The following is a 21,945-nucleotide window of genomic DNA, read 5'->3' as shown; positions in this document are numbered from 1 at the left end:
CTGTCAGAAACATTTGTTCCAGTGCGCAGGCGCCTTTTCACTGAGGATTTTCCATACACGCCCATAGCTGAAATGCAGGGAACCTTCAAATTTTAATATTCAAATGAGTTCAGTAGAAGTCACACCTCATCATTTAGTTTTGATTGATTGATACTGCCGACGGTCACGACACAGCAGGAGTTTAGCGGTACAGAAAACGTTTACTGAAGTTTTATTATGCTTTTTATTCGTAGTGTACATTGGAGACTTTAGAGGTTGTGCTTATGTCATCACAGACCAGGTATCCAATCATAGCTACGTAGAGGTGTATACATGGTACAATAAATCACTCTCTCTGTGCCATATCTCTCCATTCCTTGCAGGTGAATGGAAGGTGTCGCTTGAACTCCAAAGACGGCACTAGATTCCTCGACGCAGCGAATATCAAGTGTAGCGTGTGTATCCCTCATTTATCGCCAAGTGAATACTGTAACGTAACCAAGGAGCTCTGTCGCGCAAAGCTTGCCTGAATGCAGCAGAACGGAAAACACGACACTCGCTGGTAACATCGTCGTTGGAGAGAGCAGCTAATGAAGTATCGACTTTCAGCTCGATTTGAAAAGACGTAGACAATCGAGGTGTAAAGATTTTCAACTACACTCAAGATCTTCGAAGTTACGGTTGATGAGTTTACCACTGTAATAATCCTGTGATCGTCACGAATATTCAATCCCTCCGTTCAGTTCAAAATCAACGTTTGGGCTTGAACGATAGACACTGCTAATGGATAATTGAAACTTAAAACTCAAAACAGAACGCTGTCCTAACCACTAGAAGTTTTCACAGTCGCTCCCAAGACTATTCTCATCCAGGAAGACAACATGTCTTACAATTGGTCGAACAGCAGCGCTAATAGCACCACTGGAGAACATTACTGGAGTGCGAGCTTTGACAAGATTCTGCTGGCCACTTCCATGGCGTTGATATCTGTGGTGGGAATCATTGGAAATTCATTGGTCATCTTCATCGTTCTTAAGAACAGAAAGATGAGAAGCGTTACTAACTTGTACATAGTCAGCCTGGCCTGGACCGATATAATGTTTCTAGTGTTCTGCGGCATAACAACGACTACTGTTCCCGTGACCAAGGACTGGATATTTGGCCAATTCATGTGTCCCTTTGTCTCATACATGCAGTTCGTAAGTATCCTTATTGTGTTATTTGGCTTCATTGTAATAATTTCTCTTGGTTTCAGAGACTTGTTTTATCAGAAAAAATGATCAACCCATCTCAGCGTTGCATAGTTCTATTGCTTTAATTGTGTGGTTTATTAATTGACTGTTGTTTTGCAAAGGGGATGAAGAACCAGGTTGTTAAAAATATTTTACCGAATTCACGTTTCAATTTATGATTTTATTGCAGTGATAATATAAATTGAAAAGGAAAAAGGGGAAACTTCCACTTGATGCCCAACAAACTGAAAACCCTCATTTGAAGCCTTAGATTTTATTAACCAAGATAACAAAGTTGTTATGATGGTATCCTGTCATTAATAAGGTCTCTAAATTAAAGCGATGATACTGTCGTAATTAATTGACTTTTAGACGACAAAAGAGACACAACAACGGCTCATAAATCCGTCTTTATTGGTCAATTGGATCAAAAGATCCGCCCTCAGCTATTTGTCATTTTCGCCACATGAAAAACCGGGGCAATCAACGTTCTAATATGTCATAATGTAATATGTTATAATATAATTAGAGTATTATTTCATTAGAACAATATAAATCGATAAAACCAATCAAAGTTTTGTACATAAATTAATTTTTTTTTCAATCAATATATTTTTCGTTAATTATAGAAGTGTTATTGATGTCAAAACTAATGAACAAAGTTTAATTAAGAACATGAATATTGTATAAAGGCGATGAAAAACTGTTATTTTCTATCGTTTGATAAAAATCATATGTGCATGCGCACGCACACACGGAGACACGGACACAGACACACAGACACACACTCACACACATATATAATATAATATATGCATCGCAAAAAAGGGCATATATGTGCACCAAGCGAGACCATTGGGCAATGCTCAAAATTCAATGGAAACTTTGATCATCGACACACAAATGATAGCACTGTGATGAAATTGAATAGAGTGACACAACACAGAGAATGGGCTTTCTTCTGATTTCCAGACATTACAGCCATATAGTAATAAAAAGTATGTTCCACCATATCCCGTCAAAGTTTTATGTTGTCAAATCTTGGCTATCAATCAAATGCAACACCTCGTAAGCTATATAGTCGTTCATTCTCTCATTCGCTAATATTTCTTCGCTCATGCTTCAAAATCACAACGTAAGGCAATAAGTGATCATACAATTCGTTCAGCGAGGCCAGTTTGTTGTGCGTCATACACATTAAGCTGCCATATGTTTGGGTGTGATGACTTGTTTTTGTTAGCCTTGCATTAGTGTTCGCCTTATCAGAGGATTAGCGACACCTGTTTCGTAAATTGTCACACATTTCTAGCTGCCTTGCTTCAGACTGGTAAACTTTAAAAAAAGACAAGGCAAAAATAGTACAGATTTTCTGATTGGTCAAAAACATGATGAACACAATTGATTTTGCATGTACATTTCGCAAACGCAAATTGGTACGAAAGATTTGATAACTCTCGTATAGGTAACTTTTAATCGTAAATTCGACTCTCTGCTCAAAATCAATGCTTTGCAAATCATTGGTTTCAATCGTATTAATATATTTCTCTGTGCAAACGGACAGCCAAAAGGTGACAAAACTAAACGAACAGTGCACATCCCTGATTTCATGAAGATGGCAGTCTTCCATGCGGCATGTGCAAGGATCGCTGGCTTCTTTGGATAATGATTGAAGTCCATACGTAAAGTTCAGATAAGCGGCGTAACGCAATACGTTTCCGTTGACTCGTGCAGCTGACGCGGTCAACATTAATTTCCTCTCGTAGTTGTTACTTTAATGAAATCGAACAGAGTCAAGAAATTAACTGCGGCATTTCTGTTTGAGATTCTCAAGCAATTCAGCCAGTCCATCACCTTCCATTACCATTATTTGACTTAGGGTTTACAGAAATTATGTTTCATGCAATCTGATTATTCGCATTACCTACCTCCAAAGCAGTCTTCTGTGTGCTATTTTGCTTTCTTTTAAATTCGTTATTTGGTTTGCACAATGTTCAGACTTGTATCCAGAATAAGAGACGTAATCCTTTAAGTATGGGCCCTCTATAAACACAAAGAACCATCGAAATTGGTTGATCATGTTGATTGTCGCTGTGAACAAGGCACGCTATTGAGAGAGCGTATTTGAAAACTAGTAAATTTTGACTTAAAGAGTCGCTGCGATTTATCAGAGTAGTCTCTTATAGTACTTTATAGAGGACTATTCATTGGTATACACCAGGGTGTATATATATTTCAATCAGTTCCTTTATGTTACATGATAAAAAAGAATGCATTTTATGGATATGGATACCTTTAAAAAGTCTTCTCACTAAAAAAGAACATGTGTGTACAAAGATAAATATTGCAAAATGCCAAGCTGTACATTATTTTGCAGGACTGAAGTTATGCCAGTGTGAACTTTCTGGTACGCTATTGTCCACTCACTTAGGTTTCTCCTACATTCGATAATCCTGTAGATAGCGTTGCCAGACATGCGTATATTACCTTCAAAGTCAGACGGAAATTACTCATTATTTCCTCTTTTGACGCAATTTGAGTTTACATTTCGCTGACAGTTGAATCTAGCAGGAGACTGTGGTATGCAGAGCTCCATGCCCACAAGCACACAGGATAATCTGTTTTCTAAACTTGGTTCATATCGGTTAATTTAAAATAAATGATTTTTAAAAGTTTTCCTTGTGTCTCTTCTTTTTCATGTAAAAAAAACTTTTTGAAATTTAGCGTCCCAGGTCAGGTTTTGCTGGCGATCGAACGCGTTACCTTTGAGTCTGTGCAGTTGAGTTAGTGTCTGCCGGATTGCGGGTTAAACTCCCCTGTATCGCGTACACCCCACTCATCGAGTTCACCCAACTGACACATTCACAAATCACACACTTGAACCAAGTCTATCTGTTTCCCTATAATCTGTCATGAGGAAATACTGATTACGTAGCTATAAATTTGCCATCTGTCTGATATTTGATCTTTAAATCATGTGCATATCGTTGTGAAAAAGAACTGTACGTTCCATCCATGTGAGACTATAACCGCGTTAAGGCCATCGTCTGGGCTAATGTCGGTCAAAATGCTCAAAAAATCAAATTTTATTTTTTTCCTTCATTGTCACCCTCGACATGTATACTTTCAAATAAGCTATATCATTCTTCAAAAAATATTAACTAAAATCGAGAAAAATCGCGTTTTTTCCCCACTGATTCCTGGTCAAATTTTATTTAGTCTAATTATATATTCAAAACAGGTAAATCGCTATTTTTGGTTGCCTAAAAACTTTGTTGAGTTATGGCATCATGTATGAAGTAGTGACCATTTGCTTGCTTATTGAAGCAGCTTTTTCAGAGGTAAAAATATGGCGTTGTGGAAATTGTGAGTTTGAGACTAATTGCAGTCTAAAAAAGCCAGATCAATGAGTAATAGGGAAGAAATTTGCAACAAATGATTCTGTTTTATATTTTGTGTGGATATTACTGTAAGGCATATGAAGATTTTCATTCAGGTATAGCAATTAAACCAGAAAACAAACCATATTAGACGTTATGGTGTCCATATACATAACAAGTAAAGAATCTCACATGAATTTCATTATCATGCTGATTATAAAATCAATGTTTTTTGATAATTAACAGTTCATTTTTCACTTAGAAAGCAATTACAACCAGGCTTTTGTAAATAGAATTCTAACTGACAATTTAAACTTGTCGATACCCTATTTTGAGGTCGTAAACTTTGCATGAAGTATGAGTATCACCTTTATGTTGTAAACATTTCAATCCAATACTCCTAACAATTGGGTTTTGTACTGCATTCGTTTCTTGTGGCAGTAATAACTCTTGAAAGAATGGTTGGAATGCATGAAAATCAGCCAACATATGTGAAATTAAATACTTTACAAAATAAACCTCAAAAAACAAGGTCATCCAATCATGTCATAGTAGAAACTTGACGGAAAGTTGTGAAATTTATTAATTTTTCAATCTTACCGGGATGACTATGATTTAATTTATATTGACATCTTATACAGTCATAGATTTAGGTTCATATTGTAATACATATACATCTGAATGCTACAGAAAAAATTCGGTTGTTGTATGACTTTTCGTTCAATAGATATCTTTGCCACAAATTTCCTCATATTTTTAACCCTGAAATTGTCGCCATGCCAACCGAATATCCGGTTTTCCCCCTGCACTGCATTTTACCATCTACTGCAACAAAAAGATGACAAAATCTGAAAACAAGGTACTACACGGTTAGTGTTTTAAAATAGCCCAGACAATAGCCTTAAGGTAGTTCGCGCCTCGAAAGTGAAAGACTTAAACTATTGCTCCAGCTTTCCTCAAGAAATCTTTCAAACATTCTCTTTCAAAATCAAGAATAAAAATCGGGGGTCACAGTGCAAATTGTAGTACTAGAGAAATAAATGACCTAAGATTTACCGATATTTAAAATTCAAGATGGCCTTCATCCCTGCGTTATCTCGATGGAAAAAATAAAATTTTCGAATTTCAAAACTAAGCTGGTGAAATTTTTTCTTACATTAAGACCTTTAAAATGAATCCAAACAAGTGGTATATCAGAAAATAATTGTAAAAGTTCAAGCGTTCGAATATCTGTCCCCTAGGTGCGTTTTACCTTTAAGTTGCTGCGCGTAATTGTAGTTTCTTCGAAACTGAACAATAATGTCTTGGCGGGGTTTTATTGACATGCATGAAGTTCCGAGAATCATGACATTCTGAGAAATGTTAAAAACGTGTCGGAAAATACGATTCTCGCATGTTAGGGAGATAAAGGTACGGAGAAAACACAATTTTAGTGGAGTAAAGTATTCGAGAACGGTAACTAGGAAACTTAACTTCATGTCGTCGTCCAACATTATATTACGTACGTGTGCGTTCCAGGTGATACTGACGTCAGTAATAAAAGTTTTATACTTTTCTCAAATTTTGCTCAGGGAAAGTAAGATTCTGAAGTGGTTGCTTTCATGATCTAGAAAACAATTGTAGTTTTAGGATAAGAGAATCGAATTACTTTGAAGTGACCTACCCTGATTTGCAATCGGCTGCTATTTTACTTGTTAATTCCACAGAAATATGTAAATTCATAATTTTCACAGAGAGAAGACTGTGAAAAGTTACACTTATTTACAGGGGTATTAGCTGTAACTGTTGACTAATTTTTCACTACTCTGTTTCAATGTATCAGCTACAGAATTTTACTATAATCCGATCATCATGACCAATGCCCGTTGCCCTGCTTGCCAACACAGCCTGTATATGCGAAATGACCATTTTTGTTGTTGATAAATGTATTCTACTCCAGACCTGAATACAAAATTTGAACATTAACAATGCAGATTATACTCATATAGGGTATATTTATGAGCTAAATATTAGGAATTTCTCCATGATTCAGGGATTCACACCAGAAACTGCAGATGATACACAGAAACAAACAAAATAAAAAAAGTTACAGCTAATGGATCTTTAAAGGATCATATTGAATCCAAAGAAGCTTTACAATAGCCAAAGTCGTAGGATTTTGCGAGTTGCCATAAGTATCCCTGAGGCGCAGTATATCTTTATGAATTTGATGGCGAATTAACCGATTGACCACACCACTGGAAATGGCGTAACTAGCTATGCTGATTAGTACTGACATGTACGTTTCTGTTCAAGGAGTTTATTGGAGCGGATCCTCTGAAATATTAAATCGTGTTTTGCACGCTTGCAAATACTCAGAGGGATATCGTATTGATCAAATAATAATATCTGGGTGACTGATCAACAATATTTTTACTTGAGGCGACAATTTTACATGAAGCAATGCTTCATTCGCGCCTACAAAAATATCTACATATTTAATGTGGACTGGTTTGCTGTAATCAAACACATTCAGTTATCAATCACGTGCCAACAGACTACAGGACAATTCAGCCAATACTCGGTTGATCTTCACAAAGACGCCTACCAATCAATACAGTCGCTTATATAAACATGCAACTGTTTGTATTCAGCAGACAAATTGCGATCCAATATAAATGTAAAAGTGTTTGAATGTGCGTACGCCTGTCTGAGTGACTCTCTCTGTTTGTCATGTCTGTCTGTCTGTCTGTCTGTCTGTCTAGCTGTCTGGCCGGCTGGCTGTCTCTGTGTATGTATGTATGTATGTATGTATGTATGTATGTATGTATGTATGTATGTATGTATGTATGTATGTATGTATGTATGTATGCATGTATGTATGTAAGTATGTATTAATGTATATATGTATGTTAACATGTAAGTAAAAGAAGGTGAGTAGATGGGCAGGTGTTTATCTACCTCTCTATCTATCTGTATGTCTGTCTGTCTGTCTGTCTGTCTTTCTGTCTGTCTGTGTCTGTCTGCCTGTCAATCTATTGAATTTAATGTCAATTAATGTTATTATGTAATTATGTTTAAATCTTATTTCAGTTATTGAACAAGTCTCTGGTGGTGTTGCCGCCTTGTTTACACTGTTTCTTGTCCTAGTGATAAGCGATTATATCTAGTGATGTTCACCAATGTTCATCTAATTTGATGACCACAGACGTGTCGCCAACGATTGAACAATTCAACTAACAATATACTCGGAGGTACTAGTATTTCTATAGAATGTGTAACAACGTGTTCAGAAAAAGGTTCATATTGTTCTATAAGATTAGGTTCGTGAAGTTGAACAAGAAATGCGTGAAACAACACGATCTTCCCGTGTATCTCCATTTACTCGCTTTTTCAATTGCAAACTGAATCATCATGACATGATGAGACTAAGAGACATGCATTTTCATTTCTCATACTTTTAAATAGATTTCTTAGCAATATGACGAGCCACGTTAACGATTGTATGTGTAAGATAAGGAAATTCGTGTGTGCTCCATTAAAAGTTTAGAGGACGTTTTAAAATCGTCCCGTTTGATCTAGCAAAGATCAAAAATCTCCATTGGCAATTATGTATCGTTTTTTCTATTATTAAACAAATCCCCAGTGTCACTTCACACATCGCTGACGAAGCTGCGTAACCATGGCATTAATACGAAATCTCATGACAAGTACATATAATTTGTGACTTCAGTCAGACACTTTGCTCTATAAAATTTCGGTATATACGAGGTTGTAATGGCCTAAGAGGGATATACTCTAATCATCCCTTTTCAAACTTGTTTGATCTTTAAAATAAAACATATATAAAGCCTATTTAGAACGTATGTCAATTAACAATGACCATACGATGGATAAAGGATGTGGAACGTAATAGTGGACAGCGATTCTCCAGCTTCATAGTATCTGAAAGTTTTAAACGATATGTCTGTCTCCAACAATAACCGAGAACGGAATGACAGATTACAGGACCAGCTGCTGTAATTTTGATATTTTTTCGCTATATGTCAATGTCAAATTCTCTTCTACACCTCGAAATTTTGAAACACCAACTATTTAGTATTTCAACGCAGCGTCTATTCGTATAAAATGCTATTTTATTGTTTACGTTTGACACGGACTAAAACTCTCTTGTTCCCAATAGCAATGAAGTATGCACATGTACAGGCGAAGTCGACCAGCTGATTACAATCTAAATATCTCAACATGCTTTTGGAAGTAGAACAAACAGCCACACGGCAGTTGACATTAAAAACAAAAATTAGTGAACAAAAACATCAAAGACTAACTCTGTTCGACATGTAAATCGCTGATAACTTGAGTTTGTATTTATTATATCGAAAGACTAAATTCTCTAGGGAAGGCAATAGACATCATACTTGCTATAAAGTGCAAAGCTGATTCGACGATATACTTTCAGTCGACGAACAAGACGGGTCCAGTTAACGGGCCGCTGAATTCTCGGCAATTGCCCGATCGCTTTGATGGATTGCTTAGTTAAAATTACGGCAACACTATGGGATGGTGCTGTTTTCATTTGTTAAAATATCACATGACCTAATTTGTTTCATGAAGGGTCAACGTACGAAGGTAATCAACCTATTTCGTTATATCGAACCACTCGATGGCGGTTAGTCTTTTCATTCTCCGTATAGTTTGGAAATGCAAAAAAGAAACCTTTTATGATGCTTAAATTCATTATTGCCGTGCAAGACAATATTTGAGCATAATGATTTTTAATCTAGAATAGGGTTTAAAATGGTTGCAAACTATTTGTCTATAATATTATTTCGTGATTTATATAAGGCTTGGGAAAATATCTGTGAGGACCGGACTCGTGTCTGAAAGCTGGATATAGAACCGATAAAATTAAAGCAAGATCAACCTGCTCAATACAAAGAAGGGTTGTCCACAAGAATTGTTTGACCTGTATAATCAAATCATCGATTAATCGGAAATATTGCAAAAATTCGTGATACAGATATTTTGTTTTCTTTGACATTTATGCGTTTTCAGTATCGTAGACGTCTAATGCAAATACATGAGACTCAGCAGTGTCGTTGATCTAACGATAAGATTTGAAATCATAGTTGAACACAAGAAACATACATTCTTTTGAAATTTCGCAGGGCATGACGGAAGGTAATCATTATTAATCTGGACTTCAAAGGAAAAATAAATTTTGTCAAAATAGTAAAAATACATGCGAACATTCTTTCAGAATGGATATTTTGACAGAAAATTACTAATGTTTCATTTGAGTTGTTGTACAAATTGGCAATAGCCTGGAGTGCCTTTCTCCTTTGCCGCCAAAAGGACTCTCTCTAATCTTACAGACTTTGGCGTCTCTATAGCTTCCAGACTTTCTTATCTTCCACAAAGTCTGAAATGCGTCCATGCCGACATTGCTAAAGCTATATCAGTTGTGTATAAGCTATATCAGTTGTAGTATACACGATCTGTAATGGTATTGGCGATGATTACTTTCAAGCTGTACGGAAACACATGAAAACAAGGCAGTTTCTTGCAATATTATCTCTGCATTAACTATAATACCAACATCTGCTCTTCTGTTTTACGACCCGATGTTTTAGGTTAACGATTTTTTTTGAGTTAATGGGTTTGATGAAATAGTTCAGTCTTGTTATAAAGTTAAATTATGATAGTCATTTGTTATTTTGTATTCAGTAATACTTCCATCTGAAACCACTGAACTTATTCAAACTGTATAAGCTCAATGAAGAGCGTGCACGCGTAGACACTAACTTACGTTGATGAGCAAGTCGATGCAATCATAGTAACGTAAATATAGCCCAAGTTGACTTCAGAGAACCTGAGACAACTTTGTCCGCGAGCAGAGCTATACCAATTTTAAAGTATCTGACGTATCTGGTAAGCCGGCAAAGTTAGCCTTAACCTTTTTAACATTTTTCAAATCCTTAGATCAGGCGACATAATGACAAAAATGAAGCATTTGTTGAGAACAACTTATATTGGCAGAGCACTTTTTGCAAATGATGCTAAAAGAGAGGGGAACAGCACCACCTACATATAAAGTGATTAAATGTTCGTCTTATGAATGGACCTTTAACCGCGCCGTGTCTGAAGCGCATAGACTGTCTATAACTCTTCTTTTACACTGGAGGCGGCACATTCATGCAGTGTAACACAAACAAATAAATGTGTGGAATAGGAGGCAAGCTGTTTGCACCTCATTTAATTCTGCCGTAGGGCTAACGGACGAATAAAAGGAAAATACAGAATAAGCCAAATTGAATTTTAGAATAAACTAATTTTTCAAAACCGTACATCACACAGGTCAATTGGTTTCATATTGGAAATAAGGACATGATGTTGAGACAGTTGAGCTGCAGAAAAATCTAAATTTAAAAATTCCATATTATTCCAAAATGTATTTGGGTCTCTGTCATCTGCCTTTCTTTATGTCGTGTAGTGCCTGTTACATCTTCACATCGCTGATTTTTTCAAAACGTGTATCATATTGAAACACCGGTCGCTAAAAAAGCAATACAACTATGAGACTTTAAATGAAACCAATTGGCTAAGTACTTTCAAGAATTTATGCAGAAGTGAATGACGATTCGCCAGATACACGACTGAACCAACTGGCGAGCAGAGATGAGTTGCATTCAACGAAGATACATTACTGCCTTATAACCCCTTACTTTCTCAACGGTTATACACTGTCATTATATGTTGTGTCCTTCAAAAGCTATATCGCATTTACTATGTCTTCGAGTTAAATATGCTTTCTTTTTCAGTTTACATGGCAATGTTTAAATATAAATTTCACCCATGCATGTGCTCCGTCTACGCTTAATACCACAGACTTCGATGTAAAATACCATCGGATAAGCACAGACTGGGCCCAAATGTATCATTAGGTTCGCACAGACCCAGGCCAAATGTTTCATAGTTTTAAAGAAAAAATATTAGTCTCTAACTATTACTTCCACCAAGAAATGACTAATAACTATCACCCTAATATTGGAATGTACTATATGCGTAACACTATATCTGTGAAGTACATTTACTCTCTGACCGATAGACTAGATCATGTGTCAAGAGTGGTGCAATAAATTCAACAAAATCAACCATTCTCAAACATGACCGTTCTGTAAGCACGACAAGAATCGATAGACTGACCCGCTGTACATGTAAGACGAGTAAACGACAGCTTGAACTCGTGAAGCGAATGTGTACGGGCTCTTTTATTAACACCAGATAAATACCAAACAGATTGACAACATGGTCGTGATCAACGCAGACATGCAGATAAAATATTTGTCCGAAAAAGTAGACAGATAATCGCACAAAATTTCCAGAAATCCTTGTTTCTGTACTTAGGCTAGAAGACATTACAGTTCCGTTTGTTTTCGACAGTTAAGGGAGCGTTCAGTTATTATGGCCGGGGTAGGCCGGCAAAATTAACACCTTGTGAATTTGTAAGGAGGGTTATTTGAAAAAATCTGAGAATTTTTTTTTTTTTTTTGATTCTATTGTGTCCCCCTCCAGAGGTGTTTGTGTGTGCAGCTTCTTTACTCAAGCAATGTGGGGGGGGGGGGGTCATGAAATTTTTGTCATCTTAAAAGGGGGGTCATCAATTGTTTGGTGCAATGGGTAGGGGGTCACTTATTTTGACTGATGCGCAGGAAGAATTTGCCAGCCCAACCCCGGCCATAATAGCTGAACGCTCCCTAATAATGGTCTTTCGTATTATCGTTAAATAGCGTAAATAGAAGTATACATGTCATGACAAATTACGTCATCGATGGTCCTTTCCTTTGCAATGATTGATTCATTTTTTCAAAGTCTTCTGCCACTCCCACAACTTGTATAAGCAGTGAAAAATATCTATCTGGATCGGATGAATAGTTTAAAACGTTGCTGTTTTCGAATGAGTCGATTAATAATATTTATTATAACACGCTACATGCTCATTCCGTGTCGCGATTCGCCAGAATACGTCACGTGACGAGAAAATAGATACGTCTAGTCCCCATCGGATCGACAAAAGTGACGTCAGAGGGTATTGTTTGAAAAGCTATTTCCCTAGGGAAATAGTTCTGACCAAATTTGGAAAAGTGCCCGGTCACATGACCGTAGTGTCGTCTGCAGCTTTGCAACAATGGCGGGTGACTAGAACGTGATGAGCGTCCGGGATACGTGACGACACATTCTCTAAACAGATTTTCCAAAATTTTCAAACATTCCAACAGCGTAGGAACTTGAACAGCTCATCGACGGAAAAGATTAAAGTGCAACTAAGGATGTCGCTAGGTATGCTTAGAATATGTTTTGAAAAAAAGTGGTACAACGTACAATTGAAACCGCTGTCACGGTGGAAACGTCGCCCAGTAAGCTTGTCACAATGGATTGTTGCGGTGCAAAATATCACTTACTTATAACCTACGCTCCAATCTTGGTTTCTTACTCCCTCTCTTTATAATCTACGCTCCAATCTTGGATTCTTACTCCCTCTGTTTGCAACCTACGCTCCAATCTTGGTTTCTTACCCCCTCTCTATATAACCTACGCTCCAATCTTGGTTTCTTACTCCCTATGTTTATAACCTACGCTCAAATCTTGCTTTCTTACTCCCTCTCTTTATAACCTACGCTCCAATCTTGGATTCTTACTCCCTCTGTTGTTAACCTACTCTAAAATCTTGGATTCTTACTCCCTCTCTTTATAACCTACGCTCCAATCTTGGATTCTTACTCCCTCTGTTTGCAACCTACGCTCCAATCTTGGTTTCTTACCCCCTCTCTATATAACCTACGCTCCAATCTTGGTTTCTTACTCCCTATGTTTATAACCTACGCTCAAATCTTGGTTTCTTACTCCCTCTCTTTATAATCTACGCTCCAATCTTGGATTCTTACTCCCTCTGTTTATAGCCTTCGCTCAAATCTTGGTTTCTTACTCCCTCTCTTTATAACCTACGCTCCAATCTTGGTTTCTTACTCCTTCTCTATATAACCTACACCTCGAACTATGATACTGGTATATGTAATGATGAACAATTCAAATATGCAAAATTGGAAAGGAAACTAGTGTTTTCAATTCTTGTACGAAATCACCACAAAAATCGAGAGCTTTTAGTTCTACCAGTCTATTCGTCCGTCTCTGCCTGTCTGTCAGTCTGTATGTCCGTCTATCCTTCTCTCTCTCTCTCTCTCTCTCTCTCTCTCTCTCTCTCTCTCTCTCTCTCTCTCTCTCTCTCTCTCTCTCTCTCTCTCTCTCTCTCTCTCTCTCTCTCTCTCTCTCTCTCTCTCTCTCTCACTTTATTAGCCTCTCAACTACCTTAAACTGTCAACGCATGTGTTGTTATGTAAAATCTTACAACCTGTCAAATGTGTCGGGGCAGATTTGTGTAAAGAATTGAAAAATAGCTGAAGAAATCCAGATGAATAACGAAAAACTTTCATTACATGCGCATGCATGTAAATGAAGACAAAACATTACTCGGGCCGCAACTTGAAAACACATTTGTGAGAGCTATTCAAACTATTGCAGATCAATTTTGTGGAGGTGCCGACCTTCTCTTTTTGCTAAAGTGCTGATGTGACACCAGAGAAACCATCCAATAACGCAGCACTATACAGTAATGGTGTAGTTTAGATTAAAATTTTCATCGCAGCGTGAATTTCTTTTCATGGCGTATTCACATAGACCGTGGTGTAATGACTTCAGCTGCTAGCGAGGTACCACCATCTGTAATGATAGCTCTCGCTAAACATCAGAAGCAATTCTCAATTCACTGCTCCAATGCTTCTCTTAGAATGCGAAATGAAGAGGCGTGACGATTCAGAATATGATGTTGTGGCAAATTTTGTGATTAAACTCCATGCAGCTGTGGCTATTTTTATTCCCTGCCTTCTGAGAAGACTTATACAGTAATCCTGGCGTGTGTATATGTGTGCATTTATTACTCGCCAGTGTATGCGTATGGGTTTAGATAATCAAACACATTTTAGGGCGAAATTATTTGGGTTTAGTTATGTCGCTTCATAGATTTTCTGATTATATACATACAACATGATGTATGAAATGTTAATGCCTTGAGCCGTAACTCTACTTGGTATAACAACCTACATATCCTGGTGTTGAGAAGGCAAGTTTTACTTGTTATCACCCTAACACGATTGGAACTAATTTGGGATAATTGGATAGTGAAGTAATGTCTGTTTGATCTGCAAATGTAAGCTCATCTGCTTTCTTTTTTAAGTTACACACTTGGTTTTATGAGTAATTTGTAATATTGCAACAATCAGCTAAAGAGCACCTTACACTTTTGAGAAATTTTAAAAATATTAAAATCAAATTATCCCAAATTAGTTCCAATCATGTTCTCTAGACATCTTCTTTCAATATTCTCCAATACCCGAGCTGGATCTGGAATATGTCAAAGCTTCCATTAAGTATACGGTCATTCCCGTCATGTAACTTTGAAAATATCGTCTCAATTGAATGCTCTTACGCGACTCTTTGAATTTCCTTCAAGCATTTCTCATGGCCCTTCTGCTTCTCATGGCCCTTCTGCTTTGCTGAAATAAATCATTGAAATACAGTCTCTTGTGACGGTGACCCGCCGTGTTGACACCAATATCACAGCTTCGGCGCTAAGACTCTATCACAAACGCTGCAGTTCACACAACCTTCGCATTAAGAGGTGCCACGGGAGGTGTTTTCATGGCCTATACTCGTGTAAAGCCCCTCCCCCCCCCCCTATCGATTTTGCGGAAACGTAAAATTTTGCAAAATCTACCTACACTAAAGTAAGTTAGGCTAGCGCTTGATTTGCAGATAGAGTCGTTTGAGTGGCATAGATGTTGGCGATAGCTCGAAAATAGATCTATTTGAAATTTCCTAAAAATAATCTATTCGCCTCCAGTCGGGCTCATGAGAAACACCGAACAAAAGATGATTTTCAAAGAAAGCCGTATCCTCAACATCCGTGCTGCAATTCTTTCAAATTGAAAGTCGTCTGAGGTCACAGAGCCAAGCAAACTTACACGTCATCGAAAAAGAGCGGGTTTAAACATTGTTGCTAACAATAAAGACTGCCCATTCAGGGCGTCTTTTTTTCAGATATCATCGTTCCATTAAGTTTCATCTGGTAATAGAAAATGGCGTAGGTTCGACGCCAGTAATGAGATCTCGTGGGCGATTGCTCAAAAGATTTGCTATGGTCGGTATCTTGATAAAGGTTTCACTAAACATTGTAGAAATCTGCGAAATGTGTTACAGATGTTAACCATGCGGGATATTTTTAAGTACAATATAACATATATCTATTTTTACCATGTCATACAAAATTACATCTCAAAAGGACATTCTTTCATGCACAAGATATTGCTTTGCAAAGCATTGGCTTTCAAGCAGTCCATTCGCTATTCATCTTACACTTGAGAACATGCCGCGCACAGTGAAGGATTAAGACTCCTGCAGCAGAACAGTGACTCGTTTAAATGCATGCACTGCAATGCATGTATCCACTCCCAATAACTAACGACATGAAGACTATTTATCAGTGCCTCGATAGCATAGAATCTATCGGTTTAACAACACAAACGTCAAGTACGCCGCGCCAAAGAACCGCGGTTGTTTATTTGTTCCATATGCAAGCATATACTGAAGTTACATATATCGTGCACTGCATGGTGGGAAAATGTATGGTCCTGAAACCAACATTAGAAAGTCCAGGTTTGATTGGCTATTTTTTTTATGCATGGTGTGCAATGCATTGCGAAACTGGAATTTCTTGTGGGGGCCCAGAAACGACAGTGCATCTCTCGATGTCGCTTGAAAAATACAAAATTATGAAAAAAAAAATACAAAACAATTTAAGGTATGACCATTGCATAAAAAGAGAATCGACTATGTTTTCATATTGAATACTTTTCTGCATTTCCTGCAACAAAACCTAATAATAGTAATAGATTCATGATTGCTTTTTTTGTATCAGTACGCAGTTCAAGGTGTATGTGGCTGACGACATACAAGACTTGCAGCCACTATTGACTGTGCCCAGAACCACATTATCCTATCATTGAAAATTTACGCTCTACCGCTGCCGTTACCGGACGGCCATCATCAAATCAGGTTCAGTGTTGCGGCCAACTGTTGTCAACGTTGCGTGGATCCCTTGAGAATAAAATCACGCCACTGTTAGACTGGACAACGCAATAAATTGCTCCCTGTGTCAACGTTACATACTTTGTCAGTTCTGACATACTATTAAATATTATTATCATAGCTAATACCTGTATGTGTATACCCTTTTTAAATCAACACTTCAAACCTTTACAATGCTGTCTCAAAATAAACAACAAAGCAGAAAACATTAATTCTGCTCTGTTTATAGACTTTTGACTGAATACATTGAAAGCGAATTGATATCACTCATCTCGATAAAATATGTTCACAAAAGTTAAGCACGACTCGTTGAGGTTAAAATTGTACCAGAATGCTTTCATTTGATGTCCTTTCTGCAGCTTGAAAGCATATCATAACCCTTGCTAAGCCTTTGAGAAATATGCGATTAAATTTTGACAATAAGCATTGATCAGGATCATTATTATATGTTTATGCTCAAACAATGACAGTACAATTTATATAGTGTGTAAAGCTGTGATTTTAAAGAATCAATTGTTCCATTCAATCCAATGAGTAACATCTCTGAACATGCTTTTAGGCGTTTAATTAAAAACACAACAATCCTTCACATCGGTGGTTCTTGTGCGTCGACATAATTGTTATTTATGGTTAGGCAGAGCGAATTTTTTTGTAATTCAAACGTGTAGACTTGTCACTGTCCTCTATTTACTCACAAACGTTCAATTTAGAGACTCAAAGTGAAATTGATTAGCAAATCCATCCATCCATCCATCCATCCATCCATCCACATACATACATACATACATACATACATACATACATACATACATACATACATACATACATACATACATACATACATACATACATACATACATACATACATACATGGTGGATATATAGGTAGGTAGGTACTTTTGAACATAAATAAGTAAGAAGACAGATAAAGATTCACGTTGTTCAAGAGGCTGGGCTACTGTAACAGTTGTGGATCGATGGATTGTTCCTACGTGTACGTTATTGTTATCATTGAATTCTCAAGATAACAACAGTTACCATGTACTTACCCGTTGGTCATGTGGCATATGTCACAAACACACACATGCATGAATATGATCTGATTTAGACAATTTTAAGCGACATTTTGTGAATGCATTGATAACTTTATTAAATATAATAATAAATATAAATATAATATAAATATAAATTTTACTATAACCCAAACGGGGTTAACCATCAGCAATGTTCTGTAAGGGAAACGCCGATACATTTCGTCGTAATCAAAAGGTCCGCTTTTATTTTCTCTTTAAAAATGCTTTGTATATTTCAGTAGATTCTTCACATTTACATATGTACACAGATGATCAGACTTTGCGTGCACATGGTAAAGCACTTAACGATGCAAACGAAGCTTTAAATGACGTCGTTTTACCTATAGTGTAGTGGATCTCCTCTAACTCTATGCGTATAAATGCTAAGAAAACTAAATGTCTTGTGATTACAACTCTCAACAGGTTAAATCGTAGAAACGAGAGTGATCTATCATTATCTTTTGATATTAATGTACGTCTATTTCGCGACAGTGATCTATCATTATCTTTTGATATGAATGTACGTCTATTTCGCGTGCTTTTTCATTAAAAGTTTTAAGTGTAACTCTCGATTAATATCTATCTTGAAATGATCATATTGATTCTATGTGTTACACAATCGGTCAACGAATGGGTCCCATACGTAGACTGCGTTCCTTTATGCCAAATGATTATTTTATTTTATTTGATACACAGATCAACGGGCAAACCCACTAACAGATCTGCGAAACAAAAAAGTCACACAATCACAAGACAAATGTACAAGACAACCATAAAAGTAGCACGATACATTAAATTGAAAAAAAAAAAACATACACGAATCAAAAAGGAGAACTGTTAAAATGACTGGATAAAATAGTTTTAAAACTACACAGCGTAGAAAAAATATCTATATTACATTTAAAAGAGATATCATTAAAAACAGACATGCATCTGGGCACTGTCGAGAATTTTCTGCAATTAACAGAACACAAGTCTGGTTTAAAAAGGGGTTTCCTGCGTAAATTTCTACTGGGGGCATAAAAGCAGATTTGATTTAGAATATCTGGAGCATCATAATGTGAATGAATTATTTTGTACAAAAAGCACATGTCAAGGGTTAGTCTTCTATTGTGTAACTTAGGAATGTTCAGAATTCTGCAATAAAATGGGTAGCTGGATTTACTGCAGTGAACATTGAGTTTGCGACAAATGTATTTCACAAATTTAATTTGTACTCTCTCGATTTTTTCTGACCGGCCCTTCTGGTGGGGTGACCACACAACAGAGCCATACTCTAGAATAGATCTTACATAAACAAAATACAGAGAAATAATTGCTGAAATGTCATTGAATGGCTGGCAGAGACGCTTAATAAAACCAAGAGATTTGAAGGCTCTAGAAACAATGTTATTGATGTGAAAAGAATAATTAAGGTTGGAAGTAAGGTAAATGCCCAAATCCTTGACAACAGAGACCCGTTGAAGAGGGTACCATTGATGGAGTAATCAAGAGAGGAAATGATTCTTTTCTTAAGTGTAAAACTGATAAATTTACATTTACTGATATTAGGTGACAGTTTCCAGTTGTTACACCATTGTGCAAATTTGTCAAGATCTTGCTGTAACATGACACAGTCAGCGAGGGATGTGATGGTGCGATAGATCTTGGCATCGTCGGCATACAAGCTGAGCTTTGCAGAAATATCTAACAGTGAAATATCGTTAATAAACATAACAAAAAGTAGTGGCCCCAAGAGTGAACCCTGGGGGACACCTGACGAAGCAATGTACCATTTTGAAGAGCAACTACCAAACACTACCCTCTGTCGTCTAAGATGAAGATAAGAAGCCAGCCAACTGTGCAGATTACCACATATACCGAATTTGGCGGCTTTGTACAGGAGAAGTGTGTGACAGACACTGTCAAAAGCCTTGCTAAAGTCCGTGTAAATTGAATCTACCTGTTGTTTATTGTTCAGTGAAACAGAGATGAAATCTGTATAATCCAGAATATTAGAATATTATGTTATCCTTTGGTCTTATTCAAAATCAAAACATCTCGATAAACTTTTTCATTCTACGGAAGAGAGCTTTGCGTGAAGTCTTTGAGCTGCCTTATGATTTTCCTTCAATGGAGTTATTCTCTTTACTTAATTTTATATTAACAAGACATAATGTATTACTTTCTAGCAATTTTAGCTTCTAAATATGTGACTAGAAACGCTCCGCTAGTACATGTGTGATATTTTCAACTTTCCGTAGTAGAATTTATCAGTACAAAACCTGCGCAAGAGTATATAGAATGTGCCATTCCGGAAGTTACCTCATGTACAGGGACAGAGAAGCTTCAAATATCGTTCTGCGTTCGAAGATCCTGGAATTCTTTGCTTTTTGGTTCGATGAATGTTTTCATTGATGAAAGTATTTATCACAGAAACCATTACCCTTTCAATGTTTTCGTCGGATTTCCCTTGATGCCTTGTGTTTTCCTTCTGTGCATTTGAGCGCCAGTGTAAATTACTCTTACGATTACAACAACACGTAATTAAAATTTAAATAAACAATTGAATAAATACATTAGATAAATAAATTAAAAGGCTATAAAAACAACCTGCTATCAAAAGAAATGGGGAAAATATAAGACAATTTGAGTACTATGGTATCAAGTTAATCAAAATGTATTGCGATGATGATGATGATGATGATGATGATGATGATGATGATGATGATGGTGGTGGTGGTGGTGGTGGTGGTGGTGGTGGTGATGATGGTGATGGTGGTGGTGGTGGTGGTGGTGGTGGTGGCGGCGGCGATGATGATGATGATGATGATGATGTGTTTTATTCAATACTTCGCCATATGAACACGACCTTTTTCAATTTTGTCAACATGAAAATGCAACTTCCACAAATAAATAACACACAAGGTTATCATTTTCTGTGTTGCCAATGCTTCAAAAGACAGAAAAGGTGATATTTCTGAAGCCCATTCCTGGCGGATGCCGACAAAGCTGACAATGTGATACACCTTTATCATTGCGAAAATCAGCAGGCTGCAAAAACTGCAAAGAATCACCAGCAACATCTCATACAACCTGGCAACGGTTCTGTTAGCCATTTCTAATCAAGACTACACGTTTATTCCTCATGAAAGACTTTGATCATCATTGTCGGTAAACTAAAAAGGGTGGTTAAAATTCTTATTTGTATTCGTTACATCTCGGATTAATTTGATGGGAACGTGCCCAGAGTTACAATAACATCTGTAAACGGTGATTCCTAAATAACTTTTCACCTCAAAGACCTATCACATAGAGTTTATAAACTCTGCAGTCGTTAACGCTGGGGAAAACGCTTGATGCACGTTCAGCATATCCATGTGTATGGACACATATGCAACACCGCATTAGTGGTTTATTTATCTTTGTATATAAAACATACCAACACGTATGCAGAACAGGGGTATTTGTAACGTAGATCCATGTGCACAGTGTATTTGTTACTATCGTTCATTACATTTGTATTATTCTCAAACAATTCCTCTAAAAGCACTCCAAAGCTGATAAAGAAAATTGTGTTAGTAACATTACACTGTGCTTGCATCGGCATGACCTATCATATAGACATATTTCTAGTCTGCTGATTCGCGGCTCTCTGAACCTTGATAATTTAGCCACAGAATAAATTCATCAGAGCTTGTTGAAATTCAAATGTACACGTTAAATGTTATGATAGGTTAAAGAATTAGATTTAAGTTGACAAATTATTTTTTAAAGTTTTATAACTGTTTTGTAGCTAAATGTTTTGTCATGTGTTTGAACAAAAGTTCCTCAAAATAATTTATTTCGTAATCGGTAAAATTCTATTCATGATTTCAAAAGCAAAGGAAATTTTTTTTGTTCTTTGAAGAAAATTAATCCTAAAATTAAATCATTAATGATACAACACCTTGACGTACAAATTGGCCAACGTGTCTGCAATAAAACTGCATTAAACATTAGCAAATTGATCGTAAAATGCATTAACGTTTCGTACACGCCAGAGTAACTACATTTAGGCAAACATTCGAATGTAATTTGACATGTGGACAATTCTCTTTTTGTTTGTGAAATTTTATCCAGTTG

At 36.8% G+C, this 21,945-nt stretch overlaps 1 protein-coding gene across 1 annotated transcript in view; it reads left to right on the top strand.

Annotated features, from left to right (window-relative positions):
- Positions 1-351: 351 nt before the first annotated feature.
- Positions 352-21,945, top strand: part of LOC139123164 (G-protein coupled receptor 54-like) — a 44,469-nt gene continuing 22,875 nt past the window's right edge. Inside the window, exon 1 of the mRNA XM_070689232.1 lies at positions 352-1,178. Coding sequence (XP_070545333.1) covers positions 861-1,178 — 318 coding nt within the window. The 5' untranslated portion in view covers positions 352-860. The remainder of the gene's footprint in view (positions 1,179-21,945) is intronic.

The sequence above is a fragment of the Ptychodera flava genome, chromosome 22 (assembly GCF_041260155.1).
Source record: "Ptychodera flava strain L36383 chromosome 22, AS_Pfla_20210202, whole genome shotgun sequence".
Lineage (NCBI taxonomy): Eukaryota > Metazoa > Hemichordata > Enteropneusta > Ptychoderidae > Ptychodera > Ptychodera flava.
The sequence above is the reverse complement of the archived record's forward strand: the minus strand, read 5'-3'. Positions and strand labels throughout refer to the sequence as shown.